Raw genomic sequence first — 24,000 nt, 5'->3', positions numbered from 1 at the left:
AACTGGGCCGTCTCAGGTGCTGCATTCAGTGGACTAACAAGCAAATGTTCTTAAAGAAAAAGTTCATAAAGAAAACTAAGGTTGTGGCATTACTTAATAGTTTTAGGTTTGTGTTCATTTCAGGCTCAGACCCAGTTTCCTCTCTGTTTGGCTACGTAAGTTTAGAGTTTATAGAGGCTGGTGGTGTAGTTGCAGTGTTGTTCATTTTCTCGTTATTCTTACTAGAATATCTTTTCCATGCATTTTGTCCATTCTGTTACATATTAGTTTTTTATTTTGTTGGACATTGTTAGTTGAGTCAGTTACATTTCGACTTATTCCTCTAAGAAGAGAACGTTTTATATCTATCTATATATATATATATATATATATATATATATATATATATATATATATATATGTGTGTGTGTGTGTGTGTGTGTGTGTGTCTGTGTGTGTGAGTGTGTATTAATCGGGATAATGATGAAATTATTGGGCTGATGTACTGAAACGGGCAGTCAAATAAGAAAATAATAATAATAGCTGTAGAGTTCATTCAAATGAATCGTTCTCATTTAATTGTTCGTCACAATACCCATCCATTTTTTTTCCACCTGAAAAAATATTGGCAATTAAATGAAGCCTACTGGCATAGGACAAATATTTAATTGCAGAGCAAATTACGAAATTCTGATGTTACCCAGAATTCCCATTAATACTGACGTCAAAAAGCAAGAATCTCATTTCTAACAAAACTTTTGTGCATTCGTATACGGTGTCTTTCGTCTGTGGGAAGACGTTAGGTCGAAAATAATAGACTGCTCTAAAAGTATGATTCTCATATTTTAACGCTGGATGTGATGTTAACGAAACACACGATCTTGTCAAGCCTTGGGTTCTGGTATAGCTTTGGACCCGAACCTCTTGACCATGGTGTGTGTACCGTGGCCTCTGCATCTAGACCTGAGTGCCGTAACATCTGTATCAGTGCTTCTACATTTCTTGGTTTTGGTTTCCTGTGAGTATGCTCTCAAACACATCACTTTCAGTTTTTGTTTTTTATTTGTGTTTAATTTTGTTTTGAGTTACACTAATCTATTTTTCTTATGGATATTCTGTTTAGAGATGCATTTCTGTATTTTCTGTTTTCTCTTTGTCCCCCTATAAATAGTCATTTTTCTCTGTGAAAGCTTGCTAATAATATTTATAATCATTATATGATCACACTCGTAGTACATACGAGCATATACATGGCTACATGGGCACAGTAAGTCTTCTGGGATGAGGTTACTAACTCCCTGTCATTTTCCTCGCCGTTTGCGCGACACACCTCGGTCAAATAGGCTCTTCAGTCATTGCTTAGGTCAATTGATTTAAAGTAGGTATTAAAGCAGAAAGACTTGAATCGCCAACACTTGTCTTGAATTGATCTTGGGTCAAGCATAGAAGAACAGTAGCACGGTAACTTCAAAATATGAATCAATCAAGGCAAGCTAACGTAGCTTGCTTATAAAACTTAGAGCAAACAAAAGTCTTGACCTGCAAGGAAAGTGACCTGAAAAATAGAAAGAAAAAAAGAAGCCATGAAAGAGCTAGAAAAACGAAACTGCAGAGTCCAGCACAATAACTACAAGGGACCTTCTGCTTAAGACCTGCTAACACCGTCTCCACAATAGACTTAAGTGGATAAAGAGCCTGGTGCGTCCAGTAAGTGATCCGTACAGACTACTTAGTACATGAAGTGAAGTCAGCATCGAAAAACGACACGTGTTGCAGGAGAGATTTTTATGGTTACCAGGTTCATAGGTTCCTCCTCCTTTAATACATGATAATGTGCAAGTTAGAAAAATCATAATAATTAATTAATGAGTTCGTTGACACCAAGTGTGTCTGGTGAAATTCACATCCATGGTGGTTCATGTTTAACTTTTATATTTTCTGTCGGGCGTCAGCAGCGCAGCAAGTTTCGTAATCCTGCAGACCCTTGTGTCTTGCTGCGTCGCATATAACTCTGATTGATTCTTTATATTAATCTCTACAAAAATAATTGATGATGAGGTGAAAATTTAGTTTCTTAATATGAATATATAGTGTAAGATTTACTAGCTATAATTCATGTTTAGTTTAAAATTATAATTTTGTTTGAGACTACTGTTGCGTCTGTGTATTTCAAGAACTGTTTGTCTGCTCTTTTCCATCTTCCAAGATGAGGACGACATAGTTCTCCCTAACGAAACTCTCCAGCTTTCATGGAAAACATTCGTATCATTTACAGATTATTCGAAAGAAATTCAGGTGATTTGAAAAACGATCTGCAAGAACTGACTCACCCTTATCTTTGCATCGCAAACATCTTTTCCCTAGTGTTTGGAGCTGCTTTCCCTGTTGGAAATCAAATATGCCAAGACGCTAGACAACTTGAGAGTTTTACTCTGTCTACCCATTGTGCATTTTTTTTCCAGGCAATGCTTTCACAGTCGACTTTAATATGGAGCAAAGTTCTGTCGGCTTCTAAGGTAGTATCGCCACAAATATTAAATAAGCAGAGTAATTGTAATGAAGCGACCGAGAGCGATATGACAACACAAATTAAATTCGATTTCCACTAGAGTTGTGGCTTTTAACGGACGTCTTTATCATGACGAACCCAGTTCTTAATGCCAGGAAGGAAAAATAACCAGAAATCACTAAGGAAAGAAGAGATTTTCCATTTAGACTGAATTATTTGAAGGCTTTACAAACCTGAAATACCAAGCACGAAATGAAAAAAAAAAAGGCTGTGGAATTATTTGGGTCATGCCAGGCTGAATGTATACAATTTAGCCAACGAAATATGTGTTGAATGTCAGATATCAAATGTACAACGAGCGCCTCATTGGCGTGGTTGGTATGGCCTTTGCCTGTCACCTCGGTGGCCGCGAGTTTGATACTCGGTCATTCCATTGAGGGGTCAGAGATGTGTATTTCTGGTGATTGAAGTTCACTCACGACGTGGTTCAGAAATCACGTAAAGCAGTTGGTGACGTTGCTGAATAACCACTGGTTCCATGCAACGTAAAAATACCATACAATAAAACAAACAAACAAACAAATTTACAACGCAACTGACGAAGTATCTGTGGACTGTCAACCTAAAAATGCTGAAAACAAAATAATGAAGAATCTGTGGAATGTCCAGCGTAAAAGTATAAGGGAGATATGAAGGTATCTGTGGAATGTCAAGACTAAAAGTCACAGCACAACAGATAAGATGTTTGTGCAGTATCAAGCCTTAAATTGACAATGTTGCCGAAGAAAGTATTAGTGAAATGCCAACCATGAAACTTACAACACGGCCGAGGGAGTATCTTCGGAATTCCAGGCTAAACATGTGCAATGCAACCGATGAAATTCTCTGGAATACTAAGCATGAAGTGGACAATATTATTGAGGAAGTATCTGTTGAATGTCAAGCTTATTAAAGTGTGCAATGCAGCTGAGGGAGTATCGTCGAGTCTCAAGGCTCAAATGTATAATGCCACCTGGGAAGTATCTACGGAATATCAAGCATAAGATGTACACGCAGCTGAGGAAACATCTGGGAAATGTCCAGCATGAACGGGACATTACAGCCAGAGCAGTGTCAGTGGATTGGTGAGTGTAAAATGTACAGCGCAGATGAAGAAGCATCTGGAGAATATCGAGCTTAAAATGCGCTATGGAGCTCAGGAGGTCTCTGTGGACTGTCATGTCTAGAATGTACAGTTCATCAAGGAAGCATTTGGGAAACGACAAACCTAATATCTACATTGCAGCCAAAGTATGTCAAGCCTGTAATTAGTATGAGGTATCTTTGGAATCCGAAGCCTGAAATAAACATGCAGTGCGCATGAGGAAACATCTGTGGAACATTACGGTCAAACAGTGTCTGGAATATCATGCCTAAAGTGTTCTTCAGAATTTCTTGCATACATTGTTTAGTGCAACCAAGGGAGTATCTGGTGAATGTTTAGCCTAAAATTTACAATGCAACTTAGAAAGCATCAGTGGAAAGTCACGTTAAAATGTAAAATGCAACTTAGGAAAATTTCTGAGGAATACCAAGCCTTATATATACGTACAATGCAACAATTCACATATATGGAGGTATCAATGGAATGTCACACCTCAAGTGTATAGACGAGTAATTTTCCATAGAGTGCCAAGTTTAAAATGTACTATACAGCCGAGGTAATATCTATAGAATGAGATTACTAAAAAGTATTATGCAGTGGAGCTGAGGCAGTATACCTCAGATGGGAAGCCTAAAATGTAATGCACAATCAAAGAAATATCTAGGACGTTGAACTGAAATGAGCAACGCAGCTGTGTAACTTCTGGGATGGCAAGCACAGGATGTAAAATGGACACAAGGAAGTATCTGTGTAATAACAGTCATAAAATGCTCAATATATTTGAAGAGACAGTGGCAGCAAATAGCCAAGAAGCTTGCTCTAGAGCAATGGCCAAAGCAGTATTCATACTAAACAGAATAAATAAGCAGGATTTAACAATGGAAGTGAAATGATTAAAAATTTGGAATAATACTTGTGTCATTGATTTGGCTAGAAGCTTTAGAATCAATTGCAATGATTAATGATGTGAGGAATATTTGACCTCTCATGAGAACAAATATAAGGATGGATAAGACTTCCAATAATATAAAGATGCTATACGGGGAAAATCACGAATAACATTGCAAAGCGAGTTCAAAGTTCTCGACGGTCACTTAGCCTGAATGTGGATGCAATCCTTTTAAGTTATGCATTTATCTCGGAGAGCTTCTGTTAGCAAATTCTCACATTTAACAGGGAAATAGTATGGATATCAGTTAAAGAAAATGACAGGTACTAAGTTGTGGCAGAACTGTAAGTAACAAAGTTTTGTCTGTATTACTCAGAGATACTTTTCTGGTCCCATCAATAACACCATCTGGAATGACACAGAAGGACAAAAGTCAAGTTGCAGGAGGTTATTGATGAGAGGAGGAAAAATGAGATACCTCTGAACTAAGGGAAAGTATGGCAGCTTCAAATGAAATAGGGAGTTTAACAAAATTGTACAGAGTTTAGAGTGGAATGAAATCATAAAGTAAAATTTTGGATAATGCAACTATATGCAAAACGACGAGACAGTGTTGCTTAATGGAATCGATTCTGGTTATCGATGCAAGCAGATGGCTGGGAAATTGTAAGTTTGTTAGAGAGCACTTGTCTCACCAGTAAGAAGTCCTGGGTTTGACTTCCAAGAAAGCCGAAACGCTTCAGGCACATTCTACTACATAAAATTGTTTATTGCCCTATGCTGTGAAAGAAGCACTTGGTGTTGAGTTACTGGTAGGGCGGAGAAGTACTTGGGCTGGCAACTTCATCCTAAAAGCGGTACCGTGAATATCGGTTTCCAAAAGTGGAAGCAGTGAGATAAATGTAAGACTGCCCAGTCGGTGTTTTTGGCTGTGTAATGGATGCTGAAGCTCTTAAAATTAAGAGATGCTACATTGTTTCCTTGAAGCTACTATGAGATTCACAGCCGGTGTCCCGGTGTTTTTCCGGAATAAAATTTTATCAACGTACCTGACAAAGATGACACTTTGTCACAGGGTATCTTACATCCCTACCAAATTTTTTACTGTATTCTGTATTACGAAAGTTGCATAATTCTGGTAATTGTAAGAGTAACACCGACTTCTTGTAGACATCGGCCGCAAACTCAGAGGAATGTCTTTCGTAGATATAATGACGTAACTTATGACGTCATTAATTTGCCTCCTTCTCGATGGATTATTGGCTTTTCGTGAAAAAGTCTCAACATCTGGCAACAATGAAATACAACCAATATTCCTTGTTTGTAGTAGTGGTAGTAGTAGTATTAGTAGTAGTAGTATATAGGATTTATGCCATGAGATCAAGTGTTAGAATCCTTGCAGAAAAGGATTTCCACAAGTAATCCGAGAAATTACTTTCTATCACTATTTCTCCGTTGAAAAATTATATAATAAAAAATCAATTAACAAAGTGAAGAAAACTTTGGCATTCTTTGTTACTCCTTTGATATTTTTCCAATTATGACAGTGACGATCACTGTAATAAATAGACAATTGCATAGGATTAGATTGGATTATAGAATTTAGACTTCAAGCCAAGCACTGGGACCTATAGAGGTTATTTAGAGATGTATTATAACTTGTAACTCATTTTTTTTTTTTTTTTTAGCAAAGCAAGTTTTTATGTTGTTTTGCTAGTTATATTTTACTAAGAAATCAACAACTATTGCTTTATAGAGCATATATAATTATCTTTCTGCACCTTGTGAAAGTCAACAAATGACGAAAACTTGGTAGCATTGGATGTCCGGGTGTACTCCATACCCCAAAAAGGGCCCTATTATTCATTTAGCTGTTCAAGCTTACGTAGGGTTGTTTACCAAGGGCCTCCTCACTTCTAAACAAAAGCTGTCCGGCAACCACAGGGACAATGACTTATCATAGCCGCCATTCGTGAAGCCTTGACAAGGAACGCATATTCATTCGTCATCACTTTGTGGGAAGAGTCGGAAGGTCATATGTTCACGTCACGTATAACTTTGAACTCATACATTAGTGTGTTCCGCCACTGGCTTCGGCTGCTTTATTTTACTCTTTTTTTATCTAATATAAGTAATAAAGAATGCTGCCGAAAATTAGGTAGGTATGTAAAGTATACTATGGCTAAGTATTATCTTTGTCAAATGCACAGGAAAAAAAGTTATTCTGGAAAAACACCAGGACAAAGGCTCTCAATCTCACAGTAGTTGGTTCGATGACATATTTTTTTGTGTTTATTCTGCAGGAAATTTTCATGCACTTAGAACTAGTTTTAATTATATACCTTTAGCTTTGCTTCATTTAATTTCATATAGAAATCACATTCTCTGGAAGGTAGCTACAGCTACAGACATGCAGTCCTAAAGAAAGATACTATTAAGAACAGACGTTCTATTACCGATGGCCAATAGTAGTCAAGTTTGGGGCTTGAAATTAGTTCCTAAAGAATATCCGTACAATATATGTACTAAGGCCAAGAATAACAATATCAGGTTATTTCTCAATCTGGCAACTTGACCTGTCGCCTGATGAGTTATCTCATTTTTCTTTTCGACGCAGCGGTCGTGGTTTTTTTTTTTATTATTAAATGCAAATACTTTACTTCATATTTGTTAAAGACGGGAAAAATTTGACACCATTTTATATGATACTGTCATTATTGGATTAAGAAATTTGCATTTGTTTGGAGACCAGAAGGTTTATTGAACTAAAAGTTATTCAGTTCTTGGCAAAGTAAAAATGCCAGAGGTATAATAACGTACAGACTCATTATCATTACCATCTGTGATATTGTTGGTATTAACGTGTTTGGTCAAAAAGTAGAATTGCCATTCTTACCGAAACCCTATTTAATTTTTTCGGTGCTAAATAGAGCTTATTTCTAAGTGTGAGACTCCTGCTGTACAACTTTTATGGTTATTTGCCTTCTCTTGCTGTCCACAAACCCACACACTCACATACACACTCACACTCACATATTATATAGGGCATAGCATATATTATATATATATATATATATATATATATATAAATATATATATATAGATATATCGTATATATTATTATATATATTATATATATATATGTGAGTTTTCAGACCGCATATTATATAAGGGCATATGCCATACATTATTATATATATATCTATATATATATATATACTATATATATATATATATATATATATATATAATATATATATAAGTGTATGCATATGCCTATATATAATATCTTAGTGTGAGTGTGTATGTAAGTGTAATATGGAGAGAAAGAGAAAGAATACAATGACGGAAGAGAGAAAAAGGTAATCATCTCTCTCGTTATAAATATGTATACACACACATATAAATATATATATATATATATAGTATATATATATATATATATTTATATGTGTGTGTATACATATTTATAGCGAGAGAAATGATTACCTTTTTCTCTCTTCCGTCATTGTATTCTTTCTCTTTCTCTCCATATTACACTCATAAACACACACACACACACACACAAACAAACAAACAAATTCACGCACATGCGCGCACGATCTTGCATGAAATTCGTAATGACGTTAATTAATCGATGGAAAAGGAGGATTGCAACTATCCTTCGAGCGACTCGGTTTCAGCCCAGAAATACAAGTAACATTAAACGCGTTTATTCGGAGTTTAAGCTTCTATTTTGACTTTTTTCTTTCACCCGGAGAAAGCGTCCAATGAAGTTAACGGAGAGAAACAAGAAACAAGGTATTTAATATTGTCATGTTCATTCATACGAGTTTAGCAAGTCGGCTGTCATAGGAGTAACATCTTTCGGAGCCAATTTCGAACGTGCACGAAGTTTTTTTTTTTTTTTTTTTCTAGGGTAATGATTTCCCCAAGTTTGTTTTGATTAGCCATTCCTAAAGGGCCACATTTAGCCTCTTAACTTCCTTTATTTATTTATTTCTTCAAGCAATTTTTTGTTCGTGAAAAAGGTTCGTCTGATGTAATTAGTTGTTGACGATTGTTTTATTATTTTTTGTAAAGATCTGTTACTTAAGTTGTTAAAGATGCACTCGTATGAATAAAATTTCAGAAGGCTGAGCTCGGATTTTCCCATTTAATTTCTAATGATCACATTTTTACGTTACGTTGTTGTAGTGTCTATCATAATAAATATTGATGGCTTTTACGATCCATCATATTCCATCCATTGTCGAATGATAACCATTCCACGACATTAAACATTTTAACAGACAATAGATGATAATTAACATTCCAGCACATTTGTGTCGCGTGATTTTTGATAACGATACGTAAGTAAACAGCGAACAAATGCTTTTTCAAGTCGAATATTTCGGCTGAACCAAACATAATTTCTCTAGAGTCTCGAATATCAACAATTCGTTATGTTATAAGACTAAGCAAGGTTTCAAAGGAGTCATTTTAGTGTTATTACCCGGTATCCGTTCTCTTGCGTTAACAACTCATTCGAATCGTTATCCAGTAAAACTTGCTCCTTATTTTCAGGCTATATATTCTTAGCATGTTGTCCTCTCTAATAGGTATGCCTAATAACATAATAATGACTCAAGCAAAATAATTTTATGTTCAAACTTTGCCACGATGCGAAATATTTAATACGAGCTTGATGGCACGCGTTACGCTTTGCTGGAACCTGGAGCTACCCGTCATGTCTCCCATACCCTCCCGATCCCCTACTTACCTGTCCTCACTTGGGGTGGACAAACAGGTTTGCAGGAGGAGGGTGGATGTGTCATGTCTCCCTTATCATCCCGATCCCCTACCTACCTACCCCGCCCCCACCCGGGGCGGACAAACAAGAAAGATCCACTTGGATTCAATCATTATAGCTTCCACGTAGATCTGGTAATTTCATACTTTTCTTTTATCATGGAGACCGAGACTTTTGATCAGACATGACAGGATTCATTTTTTGGAGTCACTTGTGATACCAGCACGACGCCTACAGAAGCAATGTATTTGAATTTGAAGCATGAATCTAAATTCAAACAAATATATCATGAGAATGGGAAGAATTACTTACCTGATATCAGAATTTGCACTCAACCCCTCTTTAGATAAAAAAAATAGATTTTTATAGTTTTTTGTTGCAAAAGAAGTCCTTCGCATATCAAATGGATTTAGAATTCCATGATTTTTAAAATGTAAACATCTAGGACTAGATTTTTATACCTAACAGTTAACTGTCAGCTTTAAATGTCTGGCTCAGCGCAAGGATATACAGCATTAGGAAAAGAGAACGGAAGTCGTACTCAATTGAATTATTTCAAAAGGTCAGAATATCATCATCAGTGCATCGCACAAAATCTATGTCTTCCATCTTATGGTTATGACATCACGCTACAAATATCGCAGATAAAAGCTTCCAAATGTCTCGGGTTGAAGGTTATTCATACGGTAGGCGAATATTTGTGGTATGTGTGAATTGCCACTGAATGAAAAGTATTGGTTGTACATTTCTACTCAGTATAATTAAATTCATTTCTACGACTTACCGAAAGGTGATCAACATTCGTCATCTGCTCGCCTTGGAGGTAGGGATTCAAAACATCCTCATCTGCTCGCCTTGGAGGTAGGGATTAAAAACATCCAGATATGCCAGAATATGATTAACATCAAGTCTTTTGTATAATTAGTTGCTTCTGGGCAACTGGAAGTTGCATTTCAAATCTCTTCTAAATGTAAATCATGAATAATTACTCATTTATATACTTTGTACATCTTGAAATTGGAATTCTTACGGATACTTGTCAGAAGAGGAAAGCTGGTTGCAATTCGCTTCTGTAAGCTTTTGTTGTATCCAATAATTGGAGTGTGATACTCTGTATTCTCTGTTGGTGCTCAGACCTTTTAGCCACTTCTATTTAGGAAGTTCCATTAACGCGTTTCTTTTGCGGTGGCCGAACTGTATTATGTTATAATACACACACACACACAACACACACACACACACACACACACACACACACACACACATATATATATATTTATATATATATATATATATATATATATATATATATATATACGCATATGTTTGTGTGTGCATGTGAGCTGATGGTGGCTGGCTGACTGGCTGTGCTTGCTTTAAGCATTCCAACTAACTGCTGGTAGCATGCGTGACATCACTTAATTTAAGACATTTTTCCATTCTTCTGTATCTTCTCTTACTTATTTACCATTATTATAACGGCAATTTCACCCATTAACTTATAGGTATCATCAAAGTGCTATAGTAGATTCACATCAACTGTGCATTTGATGTCTAGGCCAGTTCCTTACGACGCTCCTGATTGGCTGTTGATAAGCCAATCACAGGGCTTGAAACTCTCAGTCTCTCTCGAGAGTTCACATAGGCAGGATGTATGTTCAACCTCTCCTGAAAGACGTATACCTCAGGAGAGGTGGAACATAGATCCTACCCATGTGAACTCTCTCGAGAGAATGATAGTTTCCAGCCCTGCGAATAGTTATCAACAGCCAATCAGGAGCGTCGTAAGGGACTGACCTAGACATCAAATGCACGGTTGATGTGAATTTACTATAGTAATTCTATTAACAAACTACAATGCTCATTTAATGGCCTGTGAGCCTTACAAGAAAAAATTAAAATACAAGGTAGAGATGAAAGAGTGAAAATTAACAAATAAAATGTGATTTGCTCATCTGGGTTGCAATGGGAGTTTGAAGGCAGCATTGGAACACTGACGACCTAAATTCTCCAGTAGCAGAAAATTCTGTTGCAGACTGCAAGAATCCTCATCGAAGCCAAAAGTCTCAGTCTTGTGAAGTTTGTCAGTAGATCACCCAAGTATGCTTCAATCAGCCACGTTTGCATTTAGTTAAAAAAAATTTGTATATCTCCTTTTAACTTTTGTTTTCTTGCTCAGCTACGCCGTTCATTAAATACACAGTTCAGAAAGAAGGTACTGGAAATAAATCCCGTCTTTATTCATTCAGTAACCAATTTTTTTTTTTTTGTCGAATTGCCTGATGGAATTTGGATATCAACTTATCAAAGGATGAAAGAGCCTTAGAGTGAAAATAATGGGATCAGTAGTCTCACTAAATCTACAGCTAGGGAATATGGACTGACAGAGTAGCATTGTGTATCCTTCACGAGGACGTCGAAGCGGTATCTTACAGAGTGGAAAGGTGTCAGTTTCAGATCTGATGCAGAGTTCTTTCACTTTCTCTTGGTCTTTGACTCAGAAGATAGTTTTGTTGATATAGTAATTGCAAACATTCCTTACGCCCTCCGGACACCTCGGTGTTCCATATAAAGAAAACTTGTAAAGATGACATCAAGAAAAACTCGTGATCAGGCTATCGGCTGTTTAATATAATTAATCTTGGAAGTAATGTAAGGATTATTTTTATTTTCCTATTCATATCTCTAGAGGCTACATGAAGATATAATCATGTATCACGAAACCTTCAATTGTGGATATTAAAATCTATTGCACAGGTGTTAGCAAATGAAAAAGTTATTTTTTCTATTTCAAAAAGCATTGGAATCAGATAGATTCCTTCAATTGTATTTATATCTCCGACAAGCACTGTGTGTCAAGAGGACATTTAACCAAATTCTGAATGTGCAAGACTATTGGAATTGACAAAAGCTGCCTGGTTACTGTTCTCAAGGTAGTTAGGCAAGTTCAGCAACTTACTGTACTTTTATGTGTTTGATTTGTTAGCAAAGTTTATCAGAAAATCGTGATTTTCAAGTTGAAAATGTGACTTTATGCCAATTCTCTTTTGAATACTGGTGGATTGTTCATCCTCCTTTTGGTGGCGCTGGTATGACTTGCCTCTAAAACACTGTAATACTCGTGAATAGTACTCGCTGTGAAAATAGTGATATTATCTATAGGTCTTTATCTGCAATGGCATGGAAAATCAAGCTTTGCCCAATAGCTTTTGAGTGTTTGAAGATATTGATATATTTGTAAGCCAGCGAGGCTAAAGAAATCATTAGAAAAGTGAGGGAATTTCTGCTCTTCGCTTGCTTTGCTATTAATGATGAACTATGTGAAATGGGGGGGAAATCTGCAGTTTTTTTTCATAAAATCCATTCAATACCTTTATAATTGTACCTTAATCATATTTAATTGAATTTGGCTTTCTGTTTTGCCTAAAAGCAAGAAGCCTCCACTAAAAAGATGTGCAGTGTTGTAACGGCATCCCAGCAAATCGTTGCATTTTCCGAACATCCTCATTTTGAATGCTAAAGCAGATTGATTTTCATCCTTTTGGTAATGGAAAAGACATCTGAAAATGATCGAGGACTTTTATGCATAGTATTCCCAAGACTGCGAATGGTACAACCTGACCCTTTGTCTTGTTCTTTCTGTGATTTGAACTTGCCTCAAACGCGATCTTTCCAAAGCCCTATTATGCAGTTAGTTCCATTTGCTTTATAGTTTTTTCCCAGATATGGTTTTATTCCCAGCAATAAGCTGATATACATCAGCTTATTGCTTCTGAGACCGTACCATTGTTAACCATTTGTGTAACCGCCGAGGAAAACAAAGTTTATGGATGAAGTTCCTGTAGATGATGGCGTGGCTTGTCTACGCAGTTCTCAAGGGGTAAAACCTTTACAGGGTAGGTTATCAAAATTGCTGTAACGCCACATTGTATCATAGAATCAATCAGTGTATGCGACAGTGACCTCTCTCATATAAATGGTAATTTACTCGCAGCAGAACAGTGAAAAAACGAACATCAGGTTGGTTCTCATCCAATATCGGCTTCCTTAATCTAACAAGTGGCTGTAAGGTAATTGCATAGCTACGAGAAACAAGAATAAGTAACAAAATTAAGTCCTGGGTAACATGGAAGAAGCTACGGTTGCCCTTTCACCTTCTAGGTTCATAATTATAGAATCCCTGTGTCAGGATTATTCTTGTTCCATTTCACGGTCATGTAGCACATTATCGTAAGTATGATGTGTCGTACATAATTATACAATATATATATATATATATATATATATATATATATATATATATATTATAAATATATATATATATATATATATCTATATATATATATATATATAGATTATATATATATATATATATAATCGTGTGTGTGTGTGTGTGTGTATGTATGTATATGTGTGTGTGTATGTGTGTGTGTATATATTTTGTGAATGTGCGAGTTTGTTAGAATTTATCCCTGATGCAGTTCTTATTAAAATTAATGGCAGTATCGGAATGGATTATGTTTATTCATTTTCATTCTCACCCAGTTCTCTGAAAAAGCGAAAGTTATTCTGTAAAGGTATTTCCATTACAAAAAGCAAACATCCTTGAATGAGAGTATATTTCGGAGAAATGGAACCCTGGAAAACATAATTTTTCTAATATATACATTGTTAATTTAGAAACTAAGCTTTGACTGCTTTTTGACTATGTCTGCTGTTCAACATGAAGGATGTTTAGTTAGGTTTATAATCTAGGTTTCTGCTCTGTGTAGCTCTCATCAGGTTGCTTTGTGAATGATTTCAAGGGTTATCTCTTGATTCTTCGAGTGGTGGTTCATTTTTGAACTGCTCTGCTCTCTCTGGTGGCGTAGCCTCCTTGTAGTTTTGTTGAGGCACTGCGCAGTTCTCTTCTTGATAAGAGAAATTATAGTATGCGCCAGTGCTATCCTTTGCAGTAAATGACAGGTTAGTTTTTCATTCATTTCTTTTCTGATTTCGAGGCCTTCGGTTGAAATCGAGAATTTAGACGGCCATTGTGACCACTGCAGTACATTCACTTGATGAATGCGGTCAACTGAGGCGACGTAGGTTAAGCGTTAAAAGAAAAAGGCTTGAAATCACATCGTTGTAGTCAAGATGGCTTTATTTCGGTTCTTATAGAAATACATCCGAGTTAGAAATTTGTATAAGTAAGTCAAATTCATTCCCATCCTTCTTTGTGTTTCACTAGTTTAATCAACGCCGATCTCAGTCATCTAGCCCTAGCGGGTTCGAATCCCAAATGGAAGAGGACTGCCTTGATTTCTTCCTTCCAGATTTCAGGGTTTTCGATGGTAAGTGTTTAGAGATAGATCAGCAAATCAAATGGCTAGGACAGGGGTTCTTAACAGTGGGGTAGCCATACCGAGGACCACATGGGACTTGATCTCTGGATATTTGCATATGTTTGATGCTGGAATGGAATATGTGATTTTGGCATAAAGTGATGTTAATGTATCAATATATACATGGGTACATTTTGTAAAGAAATAACTGTATAAAACTATAAATGCTTTTGATTTTCTTGTATGTTCAATTCCTAGACATTCATATCTAAAGTATGTATTAAACTAAGGATATTAAGTTATATTGCCAACAGATAGGACTTAAGTATGGAACCATATTGAGCAATTCTTTAGGGGTCTGTAGTCATGAAAAAGTTAAGAACCCCTGGCCTGGGAAGTCCTTCTGTCCATTACATACAAAAATGGGGTAAATATTACCCAAAAATGCTTAACATCACTTCATTATGGTGATCACGATGGCTGTATGTCGGCTCCGTAGAACTTTTTTTTTCTGATTTTTTTTTCAGTCCACATTGGTTGTGCAGTGGGTTAACACTTACTTCTGTTCATTAATCAGTGTACGTTGGAAACCTATCTGAGAAGGGGAATTCTGAATTCGTTTCTTTTCATGTTTCACGACTGTCTTTGAAATACAGTTTCAAAAATAACTCAGGAAATCAACAGGTTGAGAGGTCACTGTGAAGACCGCTGGAAGAGCGGTCCTTTCTGGCCAACCTTTTACAGAACCACTCAGGCTCTTCATACTCTGTCTACCTAACTATCTACCTGTCTGGCTATTTATCAATCGATCTATGTGTCTGTCAGTTTGTCTGTTCATCCATGTATATGTGTAAATATCTGTCTTGCTGTCTATGGTAAGAAATATGAGGCAGCCCTCCAAACGCAGTGAACTTAAGAGGTACGGATAATTTGTAAGTGACAGTGAAAGTTATGTTAGCGAATATACAATAAATATAAATGTGTTTGCACACGAGTTTGTTATTAGAAAGAAAACAAGTGAAAAATGCGCCAAGTGTCCTGTACTGCGTATTATGATGTATGAAACTCTCAGCCACGGCCTGGTGGTGGAAAATGTTGTTGGCACCAGACGTACGATAGTGGCTAACTTTACCCTTAAATAAAAAAAAAAAAAAAAAAAACTACTGAGGCTAGAGGGTTGCTGTATGATATAGTTTGTAAAGATTCTTAGGACGGACGGAAAAGGGCAGACGGACAGACATATAGCCATCTGAGTAGTTTTCTCTTACTTAAAACTAAAAAGTAGATAACATACACGCATCTGTTCATCTAGATCTTGTCATGTTACATAAATATATACAAGTCCACATACGTTCATGTTTTCTGCTGAATGTACTCCCACCGAAAATAGCTCAGTGATGATTTTGAAATTTATTCCTTTCGTACTTAAAACTGCTCTCAACTCTCAAGTGACCAACGTACGTAAAATGGCTTTCATTAAACTATTTCATTTTTGTCCATCCTTCACCTGTCTTTAATGCTGTAACAATTTTGCTGGATGGTCCTTCTTACTCGTTGTCCGAAAACCGGCATTGCAGTAATATTTCATATATATCTGTTGTTCGTCCCATCTGATATTATTCCATTCCGGAAGTTTTTCCTCTTGCATCATATATTATTCAGTTCTAATAAGCATCGTGTTTTAATCACTTCCAAACTTTCATTAGCCACAGTAACAATCCGCCATGATTCTCATCACTTACAATCGTCATCCAGTTCCTGAAAAGATTCTCTATCATTTTTGTTTTCTAACTTCTTCTATATCTGAATAATATTCACAGTACAATCAACCATGATTCTCATCACAAACAATCATCATCCAGTTCCTGAAAAATTCTCTATCATTTTTTTTCTAACCAATATTTTTAACTGGCTCTTTTAACTTATTCTATATCTGAATAATATTAATAGTACTGTGATACTTGAAAAACTCATTCATTCTACATTACATTCAGGTTTCTATATATTCCGCAAATCTTGGCCTTTAGAGTCTATTCTTCATATCTGAGCTCCTTTGAGGTAAGATAACTTATTTAATGGCATATTCAACCGGTATGACTTACCTACTCTCCTATTTCTATATTTGAACTTTATAATTATCATCAAAATACGTCGGCTGTCTATGGGAATTTCAGAACCAGATTTCTTTGTTGTTTGCCAAGTGATTGGTTATCTAGTCAGTGAATCTTACTGGAGTTATTTGTTATTTGAGTTTTTTTATGAATGCCAGCTTAGTTTTCTCCCAACCCACATTGAAGCATATTAAAAAAAAATAGTATTAATGATTAAATTTTATGTATTGGTTTCTGTGAAAAAATGATTTATGAAATACCCTCAATACCGTGAGTTCTGAGTGTTGTCTTCTTTGAAAGGAATTTTTAGATGTCTTTTTTTTCGGGCTGGCAATCTTTGGTCAGCTAATTAAGCAGCCCGTAAATTAATATTTAGAAGTCTCGTGCAGTAGTATGCTGCTGTTTCAAAGTGGTTTCAAGGCACCGTTTGAAACCTAACAGATTTTGTTCTGTTATGGAATCGTAGTATCATTCTGCAGCTGAACAGGTTTAAGCACTTGCATAGAAACCCCAAGTCTTGTAAACCCTCGTTATACTTCCACTGACCAAGTATCAGTCTCCTACATTTGAGGAGCCTTGCCTGATTCATGAAGGGGACAAAGGACAATAAGAAAACCACATCATTTCAAACATTTAATAATCAGTTTTAAATAATTTGACATTTAGACTAATGATATGTACATTACATCTTGGCTGATATTGATGATATTCTTTTTTGTGTTTTTTATTATTGGTTTACTTTACATTTGCGCTATTCGAAGTTTTATGATAACATCCGCAGAGGTTATTGATCCTCAGACTCCGAAACACCAAGTGTGAATGAAGGCTTCGTTCAGAAGTGGGAGGACGAGAGAGTGCCTTTCACGTTCTGCTCTCACCTGGTAGCGAGAAGTTGACTGCTCCGAGAAGGAAGTAGCTGGGATTTTAAAACTTCGGGCTTCCTCCTCTTACGGAAGGAGAAGAGAATTGCAAAAAAGGTCAATATGCAAAAATGAACGTTTTTCATAATACAAAATTAAATATCTGTATAGTGAGGGAACAAATTTGGTGCCCTGCATTTGATGTTTGTATAAGTGGTTCTACTTATAAAGGCAATGAATTTATGTATATCTTATGCAGTGCTTTGGAAAACTGCGTATGTATGAATGTACTTATACATACATACATACATACATGCATACATAGATACAAACACAAGAATGCATAAATACGTCTTTGTAGAATGGTATGTGTCGTGGACAGTTTTGATAATATAAAAAACTAACAAAATAAGCACTTGAAATCAGTTTAAAACCAACAAAACCGCTTTCAAGAAATCAATAAGGAGTTCATAAATATAGCTTCTCAGTATGTACACTTTACATCAATTATATTTGTACAAGTCATCACTAGGAAACTTACAACATGTATAACAAATAATACTTTCCTGGATCTTACTGTAAGAACACCGACATTTGTCTTGAACAGGATAATATCCCTACGTCCAGATACTTGTCAGCCCTGCATAACACACACACAAACACACACATATATATATATATATGTATGTATGTTATGTAATGCAATTTTGTGTTATTTTACCATTGGTATTCGAGGATTTGGAAACAAGAGACCAGTCTCTCAATGTCTTATTCGTTTCGCTAATTCATATTCTTTTTTGGTATATTTTGAGTACAACTATAAGCATTGTCATTTTCATATCACATCTTTTTGGTACTATGTTCTGTCACATGTAGGGGTCTAATTTCCTCAAACAACTGCACTGCATATTTCAAGAGCAAACTTCAAATTCACACCTTATTATTATTATTATTGTTACCCATGCAGTATCACGATGAATTCGTGAAGTTTGGACACTAACCGATATAGTACCTAATGGTCACTGATATTCTGTTTTTTTAACTTTGCTGATAGTGGAATTGAATCACCGCTGATTTAACTTTCACTTAGTTCATATTTACACGTATTTACGAATGTTATCACTATGGATGAGGGAGTAAGTCTCTTCTGGAGGTGCGAGCACTGAGTTTTGTGAGCAAATTCAAAATTTGCATATAACGACGATCACTTCAGGAGAAGAGTCATTGTTTTGATCCTCCCAGAAAGAGCTTTTAGTCATTCCTTCTTTCACGAGAGAGGGTTCTTATGACTAACTGAAGGTTGGAATGAAATTGGATTCTGTTTGGGATTTCTAAAGGAAACGACCAGGACTACCACCGAAGGTTCTGTCAGCGGCCGGGTGTCAGCTCTTACGACTCTGGCGCTGTCAGCTACGTTAGACAGAAAATCTTTCAGTAGTAATGGGGAAAGCTTAGCTCGTCATTAGTTACACCAAAGATGATAGGGTCGGTCTAACGGGCGTGGGTGTCTGTACAGTGGAGTTATACCCAGAAGACACAGGTGGGTAATAAAGGGAGTAAGGAGGGAGGGCAGCTTGATGTGAGAGAGACGTGGGCGGCGGGGGCGCAGGTGGGGTGTGGGCTGACTCGACACTACCGGAAGTGGAACCATCGTGGTAGAGGATGGGCACTCTGACGAGTCTCTGGGCTGCGTGGGCCATGTTCGCGGCTTCAAGTTCTGCGGCCAACTGCCGCTTCCACTTATTCCTTCTGTTTTGGAACCAGATCTTCACCTGCGTCTCCGTCAAGTGCAGAGAAGCAGCTAAACCGGCCCGTTCAGAGGAAGAGAGGTATCTCTTCATGTCGAAGGTGCTTTCCAGTTGGAAGACCTGGGACCTGGAAAAGACGGTCCTGGTCTTTTTCTTCCTCCTCTTGCGGTCTTCATCATTTTCGTCGCCTGTTCCGCTGGTGGTAGTCGGAGCTCCCCCGCCGGAACCGTTGTCTGCTGCTTCTCCTGTGCGGTGATCGTCCCTCTGGGGAGATGGGGGTGTTGGTGGAGGTGAAGGAGACCGTGGGAGGGGCGATGGAGACCGTGATCGTACAACTTCAACGGGGGCTTCACTGTGGGGACTGCCGGGACCTGGTGTTGGAGAACCTGAGGGCGCAGAGGGGAAAAGTGTTAGTTAAGAAGTCAGTTTTAATATTCCCATCAGTAATAGTAAACAAATTTCAGATAACCATTTGCTCTTATCATGCGATGGGCAATGGTTAATCTTGTGCAATGTTACTTATAAAACCAACTGATTAGGTTAATCACTCATTCATATTAACGTTGTACCGTGCAACGAATAACTAAACGTAACATTGATCACATATAATTTCATGGTAATCAGAAAGCAGATTTTGTAGATAAGCTGCAAAGAGACGTTTCGAATGTTTTGAAAAACACTTTTGGTTGGTCCCGAGAGAACTTGCGTGCGTCAATGTTGTCTACCTCTGTGTTGCATATGACAGGGGGCCTTAGAGTCGGATTCGCCCGAAGAGTAGTGATACCAGGAAGGCGAAAGGGAAAAGAAAATGTTCTTGCCAGTAGAAATATTCTCTTCCATCACTTATGTAACTGTAAATGTTTGTCCCTTACCAGCCAGCTGCTATAATCGACTGAGTCACAGTTTGAAACAAATCGTAGACACTTTCTTTAGAGTCATGAATACAAGCATTCAATACAGGTCGAACTTAGACATGAGACTGGTTCCACCTATTTTCCTTGAAGAGTGCTGTATAAGACCTAGTCAATTATAGGATGAATTATATTGTTTAATTAGATGATAAGTTTTGATCCTTCTCACGATTTGTTTGAGCTTTCTTTGAGACTAATAATTCTACTTTCACTGTGCTCATCTACGATAAACAGTCAGTTTGTTCTCTTGCGTAACAATTAAATAAATAAATAAACAACAGCAATAATGTAATGACGGAAAGTTCGGTTGACATAAGTCAACATCATTATTGCTAGAAACTCTTGATAGAGAATCCACCGATGTTGTTCCAGAAAATCTCATAAAGGTTTGTTTCAATCTATTCCACTTCAACGCAAATGAGATTGATGATAAATGCATGAGCGATGATGCTTCCTATGATTTATTTGCCTGAATTGTTCTGGGGACTTTTAGATATTGCGGTGGGAGTTGTTTTTTTCGATAAAGTGTTCCCAAGAGTGTGTGTGTGTGTGTGTGTGTGTGTGTGAAAATGTTTCTTTATGAAGTGGGATCTCATTTTCGGCCGATTGTGATTTTGTTGACTCTTTAGATCTTAAGTGATACGTGAAGACTTCATGGAGTAGATTACATGTCATTTTCATATAAATGGCATTTCCTTTGCTTTGCCTGTCCTGGTGTGAACCCCCCACCATAGTTTGCTAACTACGTATGTAGTTCACTGCTTAGACCAACAGGGGTGCAATGGATGTTTCAGGTAAGGTGTTTCAATAATATATATATATATATATATATATATTATATATATATATATATATATATATGTGTGTGTGTGTGTGTGTGTGTGTGTGTGTGTGTGTGTGCGTGTATGAAGCGTTAGCTAGACATTCATGATTGCAAAAACGAATTGACGAATCTATGTATGGAATGTGTTTGCCTGTCTGCCTGTCTGTCCGTCTGTCTGTTGAAAGGGAGCAGCTCCGTTCGTGTGTGATTGTGGGGCGCGAGCGAAGGAAGAGCGGATTTCAGTTTCCCTTATGGCGCGTTCCCCCTCTTGCCGTGTCATCTTACAACCAGTAATTACTCTGAACCATTTCCTCTTAATTATTTAACGCTGCCGCCACCCTTCCCTTTTATGCATTTAAGCTTCTTTCGGTTATTTCTCTGCTTCGGCATAAGTACTGCGAAGTTTTATGTCCTCTTCGCGATCGGGTTTCTATCCGGCGTCGGCAATTTGTATGTGACGTTGGCACTTGCGTCAACCACCCGCTACTGGTATTGCGTATGATGACGCTTCTCAGTCGTTCATTTGATATCCATCTTTGATATTTGGAGAGAATCTTCTTGGGACTAGAGAAGGTCAAGTTCACTTAGCAAAGTTTGACGCTGAGCCTTTCAATATATATAAAGAGGCCAGGTTCTTATGCACGCTTCACCTTCGCTGGCCACCCTACACTCATTCGTAGCCGATTGGATTGATCGTGGGCTGGCTGGGTTTCGAATCAACGACCATGCTGATTAGCAAATCTCTCACTGAATGTTTCTTTACAAATAAAAGCGCTGTCCGAGAACAACCCTTTCTTCAAGTAAAGATCGCAAGCAGTCTAATGTGTAGCCAAAAGTCGGCAAGCAAAAAATCGAGGTTTCTCTACAGCGCATATTGCTGTATGAGACACGGCCCATGAAACTTTAGCCACTGACAGGTGTTGGCGTGTCCTATAGCGAAGCCAGAGGTATGATCATGGCTAACTTTAACTTTAAATAAAATGAAAACTACTAAGGTTCAAGTGCTGCAATTTGGTGTGTGTGATGATTTGGGGATGGATGATCAACTTACTACCGATTTGCAGCCCTCTAGCCTTAGCAGTTTTTAGGATCTGAGGGCGGACAGACAAGTCGCTGTCTCAGCTCTCTTTTATAGAAAACTAAAATCGGTAAATGGAGGTGCCAAAAGGATGCAGTTCTCATGTGGCAAGAATAAACTCTGAAGCACATTATTGTGTTAGCATATCGCAGAAAACATCAGTGCCAGATAAGAAAAAATAGAAGTTTTGATCCTGTACGATTATACTTATTTCCTATGTTCAAAAATTTTAAAATAAGTTTTGCGAAATATGTGTTGCATATGCTTGCGAAATGATTCTCCCACCCTATCACACACACACACACACACACACACACACACACACACACACACACACACACATATATATTATATATATATATATATATATTATATATATATATATATAGATATATAATATAATATAATATATAATTATTATATATTATTATATATATAATGATCTGATTTCACCCCTAAATCCTCAGCTATTTTTTCTGATGACATCTGATTAGATTTTGATCTGATTTATTCCCCGATATAGTCTTTACTTCCATGGGACACATTTTTCTCCAATTCAACTTACGTACATTCCATTTTCCCTCTCATTTTTTTTCCTTCCTTTTTTTTGGGTGTCGGCTCATCTGTCTCAACTGTTCTCCAATCACCATTAGCTCCCTCCTCCCTTCAAAAATGTTCTTTTCATCTGCCTTTTCATCACCATCGGCTACTCTGTCACCCTTCCCCTCTCCCCTCCCCTCCCTAGACACCCCCCTCTCCCTCCCATCGGGACCCTTCCTTCCTCTTTCCTTTTATTTGAGTGTCTCCCCTTCTACTTTCCTTTCTGCTTTTCATATGTGTGCCTACCTCTTCCTTCATCATTCGTTCTCGTTGCCATTTCGTTCTTGCCTGGGTTTCTGTTTCTAAATGCGTGTGTGCGTGTGTCTGTTAGCGTCATTGCTCACGGTCCTTTCCATGAATCCGCGGTGACTATAAATCATTTTAAAATGTCTGCATCAAACTGAATCTCATGTCTATTAATCCCGTTCATTTGTTATTCTCTTTATCTTCATCTCGGTATATACGCGTCACCGTTTTTTATTTCCTTATTCGTTACTGACTGTATTTAAAGTCTAAGATATTGATACCTTTCAGAATTCCACTAATAAGAATTTTGCGCTGCATAAATAATAACTGCCCCATATTGCATGTCTTGCAGAGAGTTTTTTCCGACTTCATGGTCTGATTTCCTCATCTATGAAACGCTAGTTGAAAGTTTCCTTTGTATGAAACTGAGAATATCTCGTAAAATTTCCGTCATTCTTTGGAAAAGTGGATTGCTCCGGAAATTTAGCATTTCCTCTACAAGGATTCTACCTCTTATTTTTACGTGTGCCGTAGATTGCACTCCGACGTTTTTCCTCTTTGTTGCAAACGTTTCGATATTCCGCTGGAAAAGTCAGGAATGAATTTCCCGTTTGTTATCCAATCGAAGTTTTCGTTATTGCTCCCGGCTCGATCCGTCTGTCCATCTTCTCGTACCCCGCGTCTCTTACTTTGTGTCTATCCATTGATTGCTGATGTGCACTCCTCCCCACCGCAAGGGCTCCCTCCCTCCCCTCCCCTCCCCTCCCCTCCCCTCCCCTCCCAGGCCTGTTTCCTCTACGAACTCCCACCGAGGGCTCTTTTGTAAGCCCTGGGTGGTGAGAGCTGCTGGACAATGGCGGGGCTCACCGCGTATCACATCATTTACATGTGAGCAGCAAACAGCACCCCACAAGCTCAAGGCTCTTGCTGACCCCCCCTCCTCCCCCCCCCTCCCCGCCCCCCCCCCCCCTCCCCTAAAACTCATC

General features: G+C 37.6%; 1 protein-coding gene and 1 long non-coding RNA gene across 2 annotated transcripts in view; one reads left to right on the top strand and one right to left on the bottom strand.

The window, feature by feature from the left end:
- LOC135204140 (uncharacterized) overlaps positions 1-24,000 on the top strand; it is a 321,292-nt gene that overhangs the window by 228,009 nt on the left and 69,283 nt on the right. The gene's annotated exons all lie outside the window — the stretch shown is intronic.
- LOC135205574 (homeobox protein HMX3-B-like) overlaps positions 17,975-24,000 on the bottom strand; it is a 39,566-nt gene continuing 33,540 nt past the window's right edge. The window contains exon 3 of the mRNA XM_064236341.1: positions 17,975-19,742. Coding sequence (XP_064092411.1) covers positions 19,075-19,742 — 668 coding nt within the window. The 3' untranslated portion in view covers positions 17,975-19,074. The remainder of the gene's footprint in view (positions 19,743-24,000) is intronic.

The sequence above is a fragment of the Macrobrachium nipponense genome, chromosome 24 (assembly GCF_015104395.2).
Source record: "Macrobrachium nipponense isolate FS-2020 chromosome 24, ASM1510439v2, whole genome shotgun sequence".
Taxonomy (NCBI): domain Eukaryota; kingdom Metazoa; phylum Arthropoda; class Malacostraca; order Decapoda; family Palaemonidae; genus Macrobrachium; species Macrobrachium nipponense.
Note: the sequence above shows the minus strand (reverse complement) of the source record. Positions and strands in the feature narration are given on the sequence as shown.